The following is a 17,363-nucleotide window of genomic DNA, read 5'->3' on the forward strand; positions in this document are numbered from 1 at the left end:
TTGGAAAAAAAAAATAAAAAGCCGTGATCGGCGACATCAGTTCAGCGTCAGGTCCTTCGCTCCTAGAGGGAGTGAGGGACCTGCTGCCCCCGAATTGCCGCAGGTGCCGCCCCTCTCCCTTGGCCGCCCCAAGCACCTGCTTGTTAAGCTGGTGCCTGGAGCCGGCCCTGATAACAGCTGAGAATCTGTCCTATCTTCTGGTTCAGCTGCAAGGTCTGAGTACAGCGAAATTATCGTTCTAGAGCTTCAGTCACTAAGCTGCTTCAGTCAATTGCATCTTCTAAACAATACAAATAGCTTTCACTGGCCTCTGTGTGCACTCTGGGTTTCTTTAACTTGAGCACAATGCTTGTTCCTCGTATAGAATCTTGCATCACTAATGGTTGCAGTGGCACTTCCATATGTTGGTTCCCATGTGCAGTGAGTGTTACAATCTAGGGATCAAATGTCTGTTCTAAAGACCAGTTCTTAAAGGTGGTGGTCTTTTTCTGCTCCTGGTTACAATGAGCAGTGAGACTTTCACACAGAAGGGTCAGATCAAAGAATGAATACTTTATTTCAGATTTACATGTAGCACACAGCTGCGTAACAGTTGTGGGCGAAGATCATATCTGGTCAAATAGCCACTTAGCTTGGCTGGTCTGCCTTGGTAATGCCTAATAAGTTGAACTGTCCTTGCAAGATGGAGACTTCCCTGCTCATGGCTGATTTGGGTAGTGATCACTTGGATTTAGAGCATCTGGAGGATGATCATTCTATTTTGTGGCAACTTCCCGAAGCGTCAACGTTTTTCGTTCTTCACTAAAACAAAACCCTTTGGACATTTGAGCACACATTGGTTCACTTTGGATCCATACCTGAGCTTGGGGGTGTGGTGGGTGAGAGAGACTTTCACTCTACAACCTGCTGGTTAGGGCAGTGGTCTGGGTGGTGGGACATGTAGGTCCAAGGCCTTGCTCTGGTTGATTCAGAGCAGAGTTTTTCATCCCAGATCACTCTGGATCACGCAGAGCTGGGACTTGAATTTTGGGTCTTCTGCATCGCAGGCAGGTACCGCAACCAGCAGGCTATAGAGTGTGCCTCCGTCTTTGGCTTTGAAATGAAATTTTGCTGAAAATGTTCTGAGCAGCTCTCTTAAGATGTATTGAGTGAGGGGCAAAAGCAGCAAATTCATCAAGAACCTCCTAATAATTCTCCTTTAATTTCCTTCAAAACAACATTGTTTCTTAAAACTTTCTTTTCAGGATTCCTAGAGAAGAATAATGATCTCCTGTACAGAAACCTGAAAGAGGTAAGATGCTATTGAATCACCGGAATTGGCTTTTCAGAAGGATTTTTTGTGATTTGATCTTTAGTTTGGTTAAGTATCTGAGAGACTTTTACACAGTTTCAAGCATTTCAATGGCCATTACAGGTCGTGGTCTTCTGGAAAGCTCTTGTCTATGCAACCTCATTTGTTCGCTTCAGCAGCAGCCTGTAGGAGTATTGTGCCCGTTTACTTTACCCTTGCACTCCTCTGTTTCAGGTACTGTGCAAGTCTAAAAATGGCATAATTAAAGAATGTTTTCTTCCATCTGAGCTAGACAACAGGAGACGGCCTGAGACTGTGAGTTTCATCCCTTACATCCAAACCTATAAGGAGGAGCAAACTAACTTCCAAAATAGCTTGGCTTCCAGAGGCCTAATCCCTCCTCCTGAGCTTATTCTTGACTTCCGTGGAATTCCTCAATAGAGCAACACTGAGGCAGTCTTGAAGGGGAGGGAAAAAATCCAATCCTGCTGCTTAGATCTCAGTCAGGAGTGTGATGCATCTCCTCCGTGGTACTGATTATTTATTCAGCACCTGAAACTGTGCTGGATGCTTTCCATGGTAAATAAAGATTGTTCAGTTCCGAAGGGTTGCCTGACACATCTCTCTGCTCGGCAGATTCCGAGGGTGGCTGGTTTAAGCAAAACCCTCCAGAATTCTCATATTCAAATGTTTTCCCACCTCACTGAAGGATTTTGGAAACACGGGTTTGAATTCAACCTACAACTCAAGGACTGGAGTAGGGCTTTACTGTTGACTTCAGTAACTGCACTGTCTTAGCTGTATCATTAATAGAGATCTTCGTTGTCGGTACAGGTTGCAACCCAGTTCAAAAACAGCCTGGCTAGCCTAATCGAAATCCTGATGTCCAAGGAGCCTTCTTACATCCGGTGTATTAAACCCAACGAGGGCAAAGAGCCTGGTAAGGGACGTCTTTGTGATCATGGTATTAGTGGGGTGAAGAGGCAGACCCTCAGCTATGGTGTAACTCCTGAAAAAACCCACCAAGTCCAACACCTGGCCAGATGCAGTAACGGAGCAGCCCTGGAACACTTCACAATGAAAGGCCAAACTTCAATGAAAGTGGGTCCCCCTGGGTCTGGCGCTGAACTTTAGCGCTGCTTATACACTACCCAGCTACATGTACCCGTTTTGATCGCGTACCCCTATCAGTAAAATTTTTTTGAGCACGCACCCCCTGCCGCGCCAAAAAAAAAACCCCACTCAGACTCCCGCCCGAACTGCCGAAGCACCCCCCCCCCAAAAGCGCTCCTCCTGCCGCGCACCCCCAAGGATCCTCTTGCACACTCCCTGGGGTGCACACACCCCACTTTGGAGACCACTGTGCTAGACAGCCCTTAGAATTCCTCAAGGCGTGCCATGCGGGCTGCCCGGCAGTCACCCCTATGCAGCCAGCACTTTGTAGGCTAATCTTCAAACATGATTTAAGTACCCCCAGCATACTGCAAGAACCCTCTTTCCTGGTGACAGGGAATGCAGGAGAACATTTGTGCTTCTTACTAGCAGAAAACCCCATCACCCATCTACTGCACCTCTCCGAATAGACCCATTCTCCTCAATGCTTTCAGGCCATAGCTGCTTCCTGGTCTGCTTAATGCCTTGACATGGTACATTTATCAATCTGCCTAATTTCTAACCAGCAGCAAGCAGGTGGGGGCTGCCACTGGTTAGAGCGGGAGGTCTAGAGTCAGGCTCTAGCTTTTGGAGGGGAGGTGGTGTGGTGATGGGGCAATGGGAGTCATGATTTCTGCTTCTAGTCTTGGTCCCACCCTCCATGACGTAGCTTTGAGCTAAGTCACTTTGTGTGCCTGCTTCCTGACCTACAAAATGGACACGCTTATGTCACGCTAGTATAGTGAGGCTTAATTAACATTTAGGCACTTTGGAGAAGTGCAAAGAGCTACAGCATGAAACTCTTATATGGCAAGAGAGAGCAAATATTCTTGAAGTTGTGTGAGGGGAAGACCATTCATGATCCACTTAATGTTTCAAAAAGCCAGCACTCCCTGCTGAAGCACCTTCACTTGAAGTAATAGACTGTAGCACATCTGGTGCTTCTCAAACTCTTCGGGCAGCTGTACCATTTTACCAGACTAAGACCTTGCCTGTACAAGCCAGGGCCCATCCACCACCTCCATGTTCAACTGTGTCCTTGGTTCAAGCCCTGGTCTAATGACTAGTTGACACAGAGGCCCATTGGTGTCAGCTGCCAAAGGGTCGACTTCTCTGTAACAGCAGCTCCTGACAAGCTCCTTACACCTAGCACCCCGCTTTCATGGTCTTTATCCGTAAAGACTATCATGTGAGGGCTTAAATGAAAGCCAGAGTCATGCTGGTTATGAATATCCATGTGAAATGTGTGTACAGACAATATTTAAGGAATTGTGTATATGTACCAAAAATGTTTTTAAAGTTCGTTCCAATCAAAGAAGGCGGGAGGTAAGATGAGCATCTGTCGAAATGTAAATTTAAGCATTGTAAGGCAACATAATGGAAGCCCCATTTACATCCTGAGTCCGCCAGAAAGGGGCACACTGGAGAATGAGCGACAGCGGGTTGCCCTGTCTCTGGGGGCAGACGGTGAACTTTGGGGAATATAAGGAGTAGGTTCTCCTGCACCTGAGGAAGTAATTGGGCAGTGCGATTTCCATTCATGAAAACAGGATCCCTACCTACTGTGGTTGGAGGCACTGTAAGGGACGTCTGAGTTAGACAGACTTCCTCGGAGACCAACCTCCTGTCTTAACATGCTTTCTAGAGCATCAACTTTGTTTTGTACATCACCTTGCTGTTTCTGTTCTCCTTATTCGCTGTCTCTTAAATCTTAATTTTGTGTTGACAAACTTACAGTTGTTTTCACTATTAATATAACTCGGTGCTGTAGTATTCTACCAGGAGCTGATCCTGAATTTGATCCTATAGGTTGGTGTATGCACTGTCCCCTTGGGGATAGAAAACCTAGTATTTCTGTGAGTGGTCAGTGGACAAGGAGCTAAATATTACTGGTGAATGCTTCAAAGGGGCTCAAGGAGTGGGGTGCACCTATTAACCTGCAGGGTTAAAGGGGGCCTGAGGAGATGGTTTGGGTGGCTAACAGGCTGGTGGTATCAGGGAGCTGACACCCAGGTAAGCCCAAGCAAGTCTCCTTATTGCTGGAGGTGGGGTGGGGGGTAACAAGGTGATTCCCAATCCTGGGTACCCTGAGAAGTGTGTCACTAGCCTACCATGGAGCATGGCGTGCCAAGTGCACGCAGCTGAATGAAAGGTGGGTAGCAATGGTAGTGGGGCCCAGAACAAAGGCTTGCTGCTGAGGAGGGAGCACAGAGGGCCAGGCTGGTGCCAGAGTGCAAGGATCAGAGAGAGGATTGTTCAGTGGTTAGGGTGGTAACCAAGGGCAGGGTTCACTTCCTTCATTCTCCACAGACTTCCTGTGTGATCTTGGACAGCTCACTTAGGTGCATTTAAAAATTTTATTCCAAATCACCTTTGAAAGTGTGACTTAAGCACCAATGAAAATTTTACGCTTGACCTCTCTGCTTTAGCTCACAATCTGCAAAGTGGGGGAGTCTCGGCCTGTCACACAAGGGGGTTGTGAGCAGAACTACAGTGAAAGATTGCGAGCCGCTCAGAGTAAATAGTAATGGGGGCTGTAAAACACAGACTGACTTGTTCAGCAGACACTCCGTGGAGCTCACCATGCTGTGATCACACTTCGCCTGCCTGCCATGGTATGCCCTGTTGAAGTGCTGCCTTTCGTGGTATATGGAATAGTGAGTGAGTGGCGCCACTGAGAGAACTTACAAGTGATTCCTGTTCACTCTGAAATCCATTCACTGCAGGAAAGTTTGATGACGTCCTGATAAGACACCAGGTGAAGTACTTGGGGTTGATGGAGCACTTGCGGGTGAGGCGAGCTGGCTTTGCATACCGGCGAAAGTATGAACTCTTCTTGCAAAGGTAAACAGAGTTCCCTCGAAAGGTTGCTACTCCTAACAATGTGACGGCTCAGTGAGGTCAGGTTTCTTGGAGTCCAATGTCACACAAAGCTCAGGTCTCCTGTGTGCAGGGATGCCCAGGTGTCAGCAGATTGCTGGTCATTTTCTGTGTGTAAGGGCTTTCAGACGCTGCTGTGCTCAGCACCTCAGAATTAGGCTATTCTTCTTGGGACCCTCAGTATGGATTTAGGTGACTAGACCTAAAAACTTTAGCTCAATGTCTTGGATTTACAGAATTTAAGGCGGTATCAGTGCAAGAAGGAAGCTGTCTTAGCCACTGCTGTTGTGCTGAACATATCTAATCTTCATCTGCATCCACTTTAATCTACTTGTTGGCCTCTTTGCTCTTTCTGTCAAACTAAGTCGAGTCTTGTTGATGTGCTTTCTAGGTACAAGTCCCTGTGCCCGGCTACTTGGCCTCATTGGCCTGGACCAGCAGCTGATGGTGTGGAGAGGCTCATAAAGCACATTGGGTACAAACCTGAAGAATACAAACTAGGAAGGTAAATGCTCTTTTCTCTTGCCACAGTGTGTTACACCAGATAATCAGGTCCGGATACTGCGCCTTTTAAAACGGTTGCAATGGGGGATCTTGATTAATAGGCTGTGTTCTCTCTTAGAACGAAAATATTCATTCGTTTCCCAAGGACTCTGTTTGCCACAGAAGATGCATTTGAATACAGCAAACACCTGCTAGGTACAGTTCCAATTGCCTTTTTATCATACAGAGCCTAATAACCCTTTTTCATCTGAATAATGAAAAGAAAAATGTCTGTCCTTTATGAGCATTCTTCAGTCATTTGTGAGAAAATAATAGATGCCAGAAACACAACATCCCTGGAGGCAATTACCGGGGCTTTCAGGAGATGGAAGTTACAGGAACGGGGTAAGGATTTCAGAACTGACTGATTCTAGGGAAGCTTGAGGTCTTTGGTATTTGTGTGTGCAGGTACCATGATTGCACATACAATACTGAGTTTGCACACACAAATAGCTAGTTGGGCACCTCTTTAGCTTCTGTGGGTGCAGCACCACAACTGTGACTAACAGCTGGGTTAACTGTCTGTGTAAATGTAGATGCTAAAATGCATGTGCTGGGAAACCTCTGCTGCTTAAACATGGCTTACTACTTCCAACTTCTGGAGAGTGCCACAAAACGAAGATTTGTCATGATTAGTGCAGTGCTCTAATACACGTATAAAAAGGACCCAGTCTAATGTCATTTACATGGAATGTTCATCCAGGAAGATCTTAAATGCATAACGGGAATTGCTTTGCCGGCACTGAAATGCAACCGTTCACGAGCACACACTAACACTTCTGAATAGTGCCACCTACAAGAACCACTCATTTAAAGGAAGCTTACCATGCACGGCAATGGCGTAGAAATGCAGTGGCGTATAACAAAGCATTCGGAGATGGACCGAACAAAGAGCAGACCAAGCCTGCATAGTTAGGAATAGCCAGTTATTGGTGCATCTGTTACCTGAAGCTATAGTCCAAGATGTTGGACTATAGATGAGGTGAGATTCGTAGTCTGCAGGGCCCTGTGGGGGTTGAAGAGATTGCTAAAGAGGAATAGACATAAGCAGACTGTGCAGGGTCAGAACAAAATTCACATTACATGCGTTCTGTTACATCAGCCCTGTGGAATTCACTCAGAGCACCTGTGGATGCTTCACCCCCTCTCCTGGAGGCGTTGCACCCCATGGGGATGCTGGGGAGACATCCTTCTGTGCCAAGCACTATCTGCCTGAGGGCAAGAAACAACTTCCCTTCTAGGTAGGTAATCTCTTAATTGGCAGTTATAGGGTTCCTTGCACCTGCCTGTGAGACATCTGGTACTAGCGGCTGTTGGAGACAGGTTAATGGAGTAGGTGGACCCCACTTCTTCCGATATGGCTGTTCTTGTGTTCCTCTTTTTGCCAATGACATTGTGCCCTATGCAGAGCCTGCATGCTTTAATTGTTCTCAAATAAACTCCCCACCCATTCCTTCTTAGAGTGACCCTATCACAGGATATTTTAAGGCTGACTGAATTGGATGCCTTTTCCTTGTGAAATTGGAAGGGCATCTCTCAAAGGGCTGTGACTCCATAGTACCAAGAAATGTGTTTTATTTTCAGTTACGAGAATACAGGCCAGATACAAAGGCTGCTTAGGGAAGAGAGAATACAAGAAACAGAAGGAAGCAGGTAAGTTTGATCATTCCTTAGTGCTGAGTTTTCCAGCTTGAGTTTGTAAGTCTGGAGGTTGAGATACCACTTCCCTGCAAGCAACGGCATCGGCACTATACTCACCCCATCTAGGGATGTGTGACTTGTCTTTAGCTGCCAAATAACCGTGGCTGACAGCAGCATTAGAGATAGTCAGTCAGCCAGTTCCTTTATTACTCCGCTAGCTTGTGTGACCCTGTTTCCTACTGTGTGTGTGCGCGCGCGTCCCATCCCAGTACCGGAGAGGGGATCAATGCTGTGTAAGCGTAGTACCCTCTGCTCTATGGATGGAACATAACTGGATGCTACAGCACTGGGAATGTCTGAATGCTTCAGGAGAGAAGTTTTTGCTTGGTTTGCTAGTCAAACTAAGCAGCTCTGTTCTAACTAGCTCGCTGGCTTGTCCTGTTTCTATCCAAGTATGTTAAAAGGACAGCTGTCCTCTCCAAAGGACACGAACAATAAGAGCAGGGCTAAACATTTGTTTAACTGCATACATCAAGCATCATGCTGGCCTTATTGTCATTGAGGACATTGGGCCTGGTGTTGCTCTGAAGTTTAGGACCCCAATATCCCCACATCCCCTTCAACAGAGCCACTGTAACACACAGTGCTGGATCCAGGGAGATGTATGATACTCTAGGAGAGGCCTGAAACATTCATGCCCTTTACTAAGGAAACTTTTCCTGGCTTCCAAATCAGCAGGGGATTAGCAGGATTCGACAGCAAAGGGACTATAAATATTTCTAAGTGTAACCTATCAGTATGGCTGACTCTTGCAGCTATTAAGCTCGAGGCCTGCTGGAGAGGGGCGCTGGCACGCAAAGAGGCCAAGAGAAGAGTGTGGGCTGTTGAGACCATCAAAAGGTAGGTTTAACCATGGGAAGGTAAAAAGTGGGGGGAGGGGGAGAGGTATGGGTACCGGGTCACGGGTGGGGTGATCCCAGAGTGGTACCTAGCAAGTATAAGTCTACTCTTGTCCAGCCTGTAGGTGCCTATGGCAGAATAGCTACTTCATGCCCGTTTCTCATCTGCCACTTGTTACCCCTTTGCAAATGTTGGTCTTACCTCGACCATCTTCAAATGGTTATTTCTGGCTTGACCAGAAATCTCAAGCCCCTTCTCATGGACTTTGTGGTCCACTTTCACAGCCCGGGTAGATTCTTGTGTTTTGAATGAGTGTCCAGACTTCATGGGTGATCCTCAAACCAAATCTCTAGAAGTTGCCCACTCTGCATGTCTTTAAACCTGACTCTTGCCTGACTTTTTAAAATAGTGCTTTGGAATCTAAGAGCAGAAGGTAATAGAAATAGATCTTCTCTTAAACTTGCAAGCACAATTTATTGGTGCATTAAAAATTAATGGCTTCCATAAAATGGGGTTTGGGTGTTGAGTGGAATAGTCCTTTTAGTGTTTAGTGTATTGTAAATCTGAGGTTCTCTGCTAAGGAGATTGGTTGCAATGCTTTCTCTGAATTGTACTAAGCAGTTGTTGGCATGAATTTTTTAACCTGACTTACCTTCTGCTCCCATTACTTTCTGAATTCCATTTGTAAGCAAGAGTTCTGATTAGGATCTTTCCGTAGGTTTATAAAAGGCTTCATCAATCGAAAAAATCCTCTTTGCCCAGAAAACGATGAGTTTATAAGCTTTGTGCAGTACACCTATCTCACGAAGCTCAGAGACCATGTTCCCAAAAATGTCTTGGACAAGAACTGGCTCAAGCCTCCTGCTATCTTGGAAGAGGTGAGGACAGGGTTTGCGAGATAGTGATACAGTTTCAAGGCACTGCTTGTTTGTGTAAACTTCCCTTATAACCCAGTGAAGTGACTCCCTCCAGCTCTGCGCTCAGCCTGCAGCGAATCGCGCTCAAGTGTCCCGAGAGAAGCTGCTCACTTCGCTTCCAGTGTTGCCGCCGTCCCCACTAATTTTATTGTGGAAAATTGTTAACATCAGAAATGCACACTCATTACACTGAGATCAGTTACTTACTTCATAGAATCATAGAATACCAGGGTTAGAAGGGACCTCAGGAGGTCATCTAGTCCAACCCCCTGCTCAAAGCAGGTCCAATCCCCAGACAGATATTTGCTCCAGATCTCTAAATGGTCCCCTCAAGGATTGAACTCACAACCCTGGGTTTAGCAGGCCAATGCTCAAACCACTGAGCTATCCCTCCCTCCAGCTTAGGGTTGCCAACGATGTATTACAAAAATAAGGGACTTTTCTTAGGACCCGCATCCACCCCCTCCTGATATTATTAATACTAAGCACTATACACCTACATTTGCCAGGGGTATTTTCTTTTTTGCAGCACTCAGCAACTCTGATCTTGTTGTAGAGAGATGGAAAAAAGTAAGGGACGTCCCCCCTTGTAATAAGGGACTGTTGGCAACCCTATGTTGCAGTAGAAGAACGAACCCCACAGCATTTTAAACTTGCAGCACGAATAATTTGTATGTCTTCTTGGATCTCTGTCACACATTATATCCCACAGCTGGGGCTTGGCAGGCTGAGAGGTATGGCCTCGCTTGGTGTAAGAACTGGATGAACAGTTCAGATCATCCCCAAGAGAATACTAAATTTAAAACAGTTGTTTACCTTTTTATTGGCCTTCTAATCCTTGGTACAGGGTTGTCAGAATACATCAGATTCTTGAACCATCTGTCTGAGATTCTGAACTGTCATTTTTACAGAAACAGCATCTGTTCTTGTATGAAACTCCCATTTCCTTGATAAACATCTTCGATCACTTCAGCTTCAGAAATACTACTCTGCATTCACCTAATGTACTGCATCTTCAAAGCACTGCACAAACACGAACCATCTCTCCCTAGAGTAAACCCATTTTACTGGGTGGGGTGGGGTGGGGGAAAGGGGAGGGAACCTGAGGGACAGGTTGACTTGTACCAAAGTCAGACATGGAATTGGTGTCCGAGCTGAGACTAAATTTTACAAATTCAGTCCATGCTGCCTGTTTAGCTCCACACCAGTTACGTCTGGACACCTGGTGCATGTTTACATTGGAAATACATTCTATTATTTTCTGCAGACCTCTGAGATGCTGAAGAAAATCTGCATGAGGAACCTAGTGCGACAATATTGTCAAGGGATTACAGCTGAGAAGAAGGCCCAGGTAATATATGGAGTATGTGTGTGCTCATGAACGGATGTGGTAGAGGACATTCCATCAGATAAGAGTCCTTTTCTTTAGTGAGTGGTACAAAGCAAAAGCTATAAAAGGTAATTAACTTTACATTTTATGCTAGCCCAACCAATGATTCCTTCCCCCCTTTACAGTAGGAAAATAAATATTCATGATTTTCTTTGAGGGTGATGGCCCTAACCTTCTGTTGTGGGGTATTTTAAATACACAGTACTGTTCTTCCCCATTGCCTGAGCGGAGACCTGTGTAATATGAATGGGACTATTTCCCATCACTTTTCAGATGAACAGTTAAAAAAAAAAAATCGGTCAGGCTGGTTGTTTACTAAATCCTTGCAGTAGCAGCACAGGAATAAAGTAAACATGGTGGGAGAAATGCAGCAAATCGCAGAACCCTGCACTAAGAGGGATGTCCTTCACTCAGGCTCTAGTCTGGCTAGTGGGAAACTCGACTGGCAATATAAACAGGTGGTTGTTTGTTTTTGTTTCTTTTTAATAGTTGCAGCAAAAAGTAGTAGCGAGTGCCATTTTCAGAGGGAAGAAGGATGGCTACCTGCAGAGCATAAGCCAGCCCTTTGCAGACACCAGGCTAAGTGAGTATACAACAAACTTCTTCACTCCTGTGCGCCTTACTCAATATAGTCCCATTTAATATACTGGGCAACAGATCCTGAGGTCTGTGGAAGTTTTGCCAGAGTGAGGACTATCCAGTTACTTCCTGTAGGAAGTGGTGGTGTTGGTGTTTTTTCTGCTGACTCAGCTCTAGATTCCAGCGTCCTGTTGCTTATTATGGACTGACGCTTAAAGACCATCTGTTAGAGGAGACCTTTCAAACACACACAGTTTTAGTGTGTTTCGGTTGCGTTGGGAGATTAATGATGGGATGCTTTCTGAGAAGGAGCCCACCTAGATCTCTGTAGAGAAAGGAGAGCTGGACTGAAGAAGTATCAATGGGAGCTAATCCAATCCAAGCTGAGGATGTACCCCTATGAGATCAATGGGGCAAGAGATAGATAGATTAGTATAAAATGTCCTTAGTAAATGAATCGTAACATTGTGGACAAATATTTCTCAGGAACAGTTTCAGGAGTCCCTCTAAGTGAGGCCATAAAATCATGGAATGTTCACAGATAGAATGTGGATGGAGCTTAATGAGATTAAAACAGTGAATGCAGAGGCTGGATCAGTTCTGATGGACATGGTGGCACTGCATACATTTACATACCGTGTGGTACGTGTTTCTGGTTTGCTCCTTAGGTGAGAAAGACATAAACCCCAAAGTACTGCAACTAATTCGTGGTGAGAAGATCAAGGTAAGAAGGAGAAATCTGCGATTGAACATCTTATCAGCAACATCTCACTGTCGTCACCTCCCTCTTAACCAGGTCACTGCCAAGACTTGTAAATGTGCCAAGGTTAACCTTGTGCTTCAAAATCACAGCCAGTTCCAAAGGATGGTACATGCAATCAAATAACCAATGTAGGCAAATATTTTCACACTGGCCAGGCCTATCTCTGGGTTATGAGTTTAACTTTAAAGCCCATCCTTGTGCTGCTTTTGAGTAAGTCTGTACCTAGGAAGCTGATGAAACAAGATATTATTTATAGTGTAAAGGTTCTTTTTAAGCCTTCATGGGGGTGTGGGGGGTGGAGAGAGTTCATTGATCTGATCATGTGTGTGGGGAGTTCTTATGGGGCTTATTGACCCAACGCATTAACAGCATTTTCAGGCTGATTGATTCTGTTTTGAGAATCCTGTAGATGGAGTGAGTGGCTGGTAGGGAATTCAGTGCTGCTTTCCTTTTCTGGGACGGCTGAATGATGGAAACCCAACAACTTAATGCCCCATTATTGTTGTGCCTCTGCCAGCACATAACTGATAGTTAAACTGCAGATGCATATAGTGCCCATTATGTTCTCCCATAAAGCTGGAGGGCCAGACAAAAGATACAGAATAAACTGTTTCCCAAATCTCATGATCTGCCCCCACTCACAGCAAAACCTCCCACCCCCAATTTCATAGCTTAACAAAACCAGTTCGATCTATTTCCAGTGTATTCTAAGCAGGAGAAGGCAATAACACCCTAAATCTTGTCTTATGCTGTAGTTCCCAGAATTTCAGGCCAATGTTGCCTGCTTCCTGAGTTGTCTCCATCGGAACCTAACCTCAGTGGGAGCTGCTAACATTCACCTCTTGTTTCAGTATGTGACGCCAGTTGTAAAATACGACAGGAACGGGTTTAAAGCACGAGAACGGCAACTTCTTCTGACCCAGGCAGCAGCTTATGTGGTGGAAATGGCCAAGATCAAACAGAAAATAGACTATGCGACTCTGAAAGGTAACCGTGTAAGTCAGTGCTAGTTCTTCTTCTCTTGCAGAGGTCATCAAAATCTTGGCAAAGGGGCAGAATGTGAAGAGAAAGAGGGCTTACCCCCTTGCTAATTCCTCCTCCCCTCCAGGTTTCCAACCCCCTCACCTGCTATTTAGCTTAGTGATTAAATCCTTTACACTTCTTGGTGGTTGTAAAAAGACGTTCTCAAGCACGGAGGGTTATTGCTTCACTTGTTTCCTGCTGACTCGCTGAAGGATGACCACAATTCATCAGCTAATGCAGTGTAACCTCGTGACCATGTGCCTGAGTAGCAGAAACTAGACACTTTTCTAAACAACCCTACTTTACAGGTATTTTTCCTTTGTCTTACTATTGTCTAAAGGGTTCATTCAGTTCTGGGCTGAATTACTCAGGGGGGTTAGTTACTATATATCGCTACTCTTGTTTGAGAGAACACCCTTGATTCTCCATTACTGTAACTAACAAGCATCTCTTGGAGAGGAATCTTATTAAATGACCTGAGAAACCAGACCTCATCTGGGGAACAAATGTCAGGTCACTCCACTGATTGCACAGACCCTTTCTATTTATAAAACCCACTAATCTCTGTAGAGTAGTCGTCTGTAGCCATCTATGTGCTGCTGCAAGGTTGGGGAACCATATCTCTGTCTGTTCCAGCAAACAGTACACCAGGCGAAAGGTATTAGCGACTAGATTCTTCAGAGGAAATAAGAATTTCCAAACATCACTAAAGAGCAGTTTATGCACATGTCCATGAAACTGGCATAATTTGGAAAGGAATGGCTGCACATTCAAAGTGTGTGCGCTTTTTTTTTTTTTTAATACCCCATTCTGGCAAGATAGTAGAATTTGTTGGCGGGGATGGGGGTTACACATCACAGAATCCTTGATTATCGCTAGATAACACAGAATATTTTCAAAATTAGCTGTTTCAATATGTTAGGAATTAAAATAGGGAAAAATATAGGAAGCAATGTAAGAATAATGCCCAGGAATTGGCATTGATGCTTATTTCTCAGCTGCTGTTGGAGCAAAGGTTTCTGGGAGCTGATAAGCGGGAGAGAACCTTTTCCTCGTACTTGAAAAGGTACAAATTCAGTGTACTGTCCTTTTCTCCACACAAGCCACAGCTTGAGGGCCCTGATATTGTAAACAAAACCACCAACCTTCACCCAGGATGCGGATTGAGTTTTACGGTTATCTCTGAAAGTGGCTGTTTCTCTTGCTCTAACTTTTGGGTTCTTTTTTAAGGTATTTCTACCAGCAATCTGAGCGATGGGCTCTTGGTTGTCCATGTTCCTGAGGACAACAAACAGAAGGTAAGCTACCAGAAAGCTTCTAGTGAGCCAGACGAATGTGGAACATCTTCACATGAAACAACCAAGTTCCTATAAATACCAAATGCACTAGGGGCAGCATTTTACAAACCTCCTTATACAGGATCACTGGTTTGAGAGGGGGAAAAAGAACCATAAACTGTTACCTATCATTAGAAAATGGGTCGGACATTTCTCGGATGCCACTGCTAGGCCATGGTGACAGTATTTCCCGACATTTACAAATGTTGTCTAGATTCACTGCTGGCTCTTTGCCCTTGTGCCTAAGAATGTTGAATTATCGGATCCCCATTTCTGCTTTTAGGGAGACGTGATCCTTCAGTGCGAGCACATCTTTGAGACCGTCACAAAGCTCAGCATGCTGGCCAATAAGCAGAACGCTGTCCAAGTTGTTCAGGGAAGGTAAGCCCCGATGTTGCCATTCATGTTACATCTTAGCAAGGGATTCTGTGGCACTGAGCTCTCCCATTTAGTCAGCCAAAAATCTTTCGACCCAGCAGTCCACACCTACCTAATAATGCAATGTCCTTACATGGGCACAGGGCAGGATTTGGCCCTTAAGCTCATTAGGGGAGCGATGCGGAGCTTGGAGTTAGTTTTCAGGTAATTGTTTCACAGAACATTTCCCCAGCAGTAGCTGTGGTAGTGACTTCTTCGCAGGCTTAGTTAATGTAGGTGAAACAGGTATAGTGCTGCATCTGTTACACTATAGTCCACTTGTTGATTAGTGCTAGTGTGAATGATACGGCTCCGTAGTAAATATGGCTTCCAGCATGTCTGTGTAGCTGGATAATCAGCTGTGTCAGTTTTACTTATAAAAGAGCTTTTAATTTCATAACTTTTTAAATGCACTATTTTTCAAACAACTGCTTCCTGCCATGGGAACAAGTCTGAGTTATTTGACTGTCGTGTAGTCATCTGGGTGATACCCTGTTCATTTTGATCGAACATACTGCAAAGACAAGATCATGGTGGAGCCTTAAACTGCCAGCAGTTTAATGGCTGGGTTTTCTTTAAACTGAGCTGTGCTGACCCAAGGGATAGACAGTATGCCAGCCAGATCACTCCAGAAACATGCTGCTCTCAACTAGACAGGAGCAGAGTCTGGAGACACTTAACACTGACAAGAGGCAGTTTCTTCCAGATAACCTCCGATAACGCTACCAGCGCAGTATGTATTTAGGCCTTGTGGGCTTTCAGGAGACAGGGAGGTGATGTGTATCGATCCTAGACTGAAACCAATGGACTGCAAAAGATACATTTTCCTGCTCTTTATCTTCCTTCTGATTCGGTTACTGTAATACAGCATTTACGCTTGTTCAGTCCGGCCAGGCCAGGCATGCTGCCTAATTTAGCATGCTTATTTATTTTTTTCCCCTTCATTAGTGTGTTCTAGTAATCAAACTGCTGTTCTGGCTTGGTTGCACATGTGCAATTGTTTAGAGAATTTATCTGTCCTGAGGAGTTTTGAACTTTAACTTAATGAGATCTGCCTGGGAAACAGAACCAAAGAGGATCTTAGAGTAAAGCCTATTGTAAGGAAAGCATGTAACAAGTAGTATACATTTGTGTACTTGCAGCCTCCAGTTCCACATCAGTTCTGGGAAAGAAGGGATGATAGCTTTCACAACTGGGCAGGAGCCTCAGATCTATAAAGCCAAAAATGGACGCCTAACCGTGGTAAGACCTGATTTAAGAACTAGAATTCTAAGTTGCATCTGACACGAAGGCTCTTCACGTGGGTGACGTAAGTGAGCAGAGACTGCTCTGTTCATTTAGAAAACGGGACCGATCACTTCCTCTCGTTGTCTGTGCATTACAGTGTTGGGGTCAGATAAATGACTATGCTTCATCTTACTCAATAGATCTCCACTCTGTGTATCCTGAGTCCTGCCTACTCACCTAAGGGTACATCTACACTACAGGGGGGAGTCGATTTAAGATACGCAAATTCAGCTACGTGAATAGCGTAGCTGAATTCGACGTATCGCAGCCGACTTACCCCGTTGTGAGGACGGCGGCAAAATCGACTTCTGCGGCTTTCTGTCGGCGGCGCTTACTCCCACCTCCGCTGGTGGAGTAAGAGCGCCGATTCGGGGATCGATTGTCGCGTCCCGACGGGACGCGATAAATCGATCCCTGAGAGGTCGATTTCTACCCGCCGATTCAGGCGGGTAGTGTAGACCTAGCCTTAGTTACACATTCTTACGGTTGCTTCCTCCTGTTAGCCCTGCAGAGCCAGCCTGGCAATGGAGGGGGAGCTAGATTCTCTTCTGGCTTCTGCAGCACCAGACTTGTTCATCAGACTCCACTGCAGAATCTTCCTCTATGGTGGCAATGTGTGAGCTTACAAACACAGCTGGACTTTCAGGTCCCGGGCAGAGTTTGGTGGTTAGGAAGAAATAAGCAAACTTTACATGCTTTCCCTGAGAAAGCAAGAACCTCACAGTTCCATTGGCAGTTACTTTCCAGAGCACAACCATGTCTTTAAGGCACTATCAAGTCTCTAGAGACTGGTGGATAAATCCTGCCTCACTCTGTCTGGTACTAGGGACTTGCTTCTACCCTCTTCCTAGCATTTGGGTAGAAAAGAGCAGGAAGATTAACAAGCCAGAGTAAAGGGAACTCTTCCTCCACCAGCCCAAATGTCTCATGGGCACCAGGTAGCAAAGGTAGGAGTCTCTCTCAGAAGCTGTTTCACAGGCAACGATGCCAGCATGTTAAGGAACACTTCAACTTAATTTAAAGCTGGCAGTTGGTATATCCATGTCTTTTCTCCACTGTCTCTGGGTACCAATGGGTTTTTAGCCATAACTAAAGCACCTGGGTGCATCACTTCGCTTTCCTTGCTGATCCCCAGAGGTGCATGTAGCATAATGTGCTTCCTGGCACTGGAGTTCTTCTTCCACACTGTTCTCCCCAAGGCTGGAATGTCTGCACTGGAATAAAATAGCTAATAAGGCCTTCC

General features: G+C 45.3%; 1 protein-coding gene across 8 annotated transcripts in view; it reads left to right on the top strand.

Moving 5' to 3' along the window:
• MYO1H (myosin IH) overlaps positions 1–17,363 on the top strand; it is a 52,643-nt gene that overhangs the window by 34,986 nt on the left and 294 nt on the right. For 6 of the 8 annotated variants that reach the window (XM_065568828.1, XM_065568827.1, XM_065568830.1 and 3 more), the window contains 16 exons: positions 1,245–1,291; positions 1,526–1,606; positions 2,126–2,231; positions 5,170–5,287; positions 5,715–5,828; positions 5,946–6,022; positions 7,451–7,519; positions 8,323–8,407; positions 9,126–9,285; positions 10,592–10,675; positions 11,204–11,297; positions 11,962–12,017; positions 12,812–13,043; positions 14,310–14,377; positions 14,700–14,797; positions 15,976–16,075. In XM_065568828.1, coding sequence (XP_065424900.1) covers positions 1,245–1,291; positions 1,526–1,606; positions 2,126–2,231; positions 5,170–5,287; positions 5,715–5,828; positions 5,946–6,022; positions 7,451–7,519; positions 8,323–8,407; positions 9,126–9,285; positions 10,592–10,675; positions 11,204–11,297; positions 11,962–12,017; positions 12,812–13,043; positions 14,310–14,377; positions 14,700–14,797; positions 15,976–16,075 — 1,589 coding nt within the window. The remainder of the gene's footprint in view (positions 1–1,244; positions 1,292–1,525; positions 1,607–2,125; positions 2,232–5,169; positions 5,288–5,714; positions 5,829–5,945; positions 6,023–7,450; positions 7,520–8,322; positions 8,408–9,125; positions 9,286–10,591; positions 10,676–11,203; positions 11,298–11,961; positions 12,018–12,811; positions 13,044–14,309; positions 14,378–14,699; positions 14,798–15,975; positions 16,076–17,363) is intronic. The other 2 variants (XM_065568833.1, XM_065568834.1) reach the window with 1 other exon arrangement.

Source organism: Chrysemys picta, chromosome 15 (assembly GCF_011386835.1).
Source record: "Chrysemys picta bellii isolate R12L10 chromosome 15, ASM1138683v2, whole genome shotgun sequence".
Lineage (NCBI taxonomy): Eukaryota > Metazoa > Chordata > Testudines > Emydidae > Chrysemys > Chrysemys picta.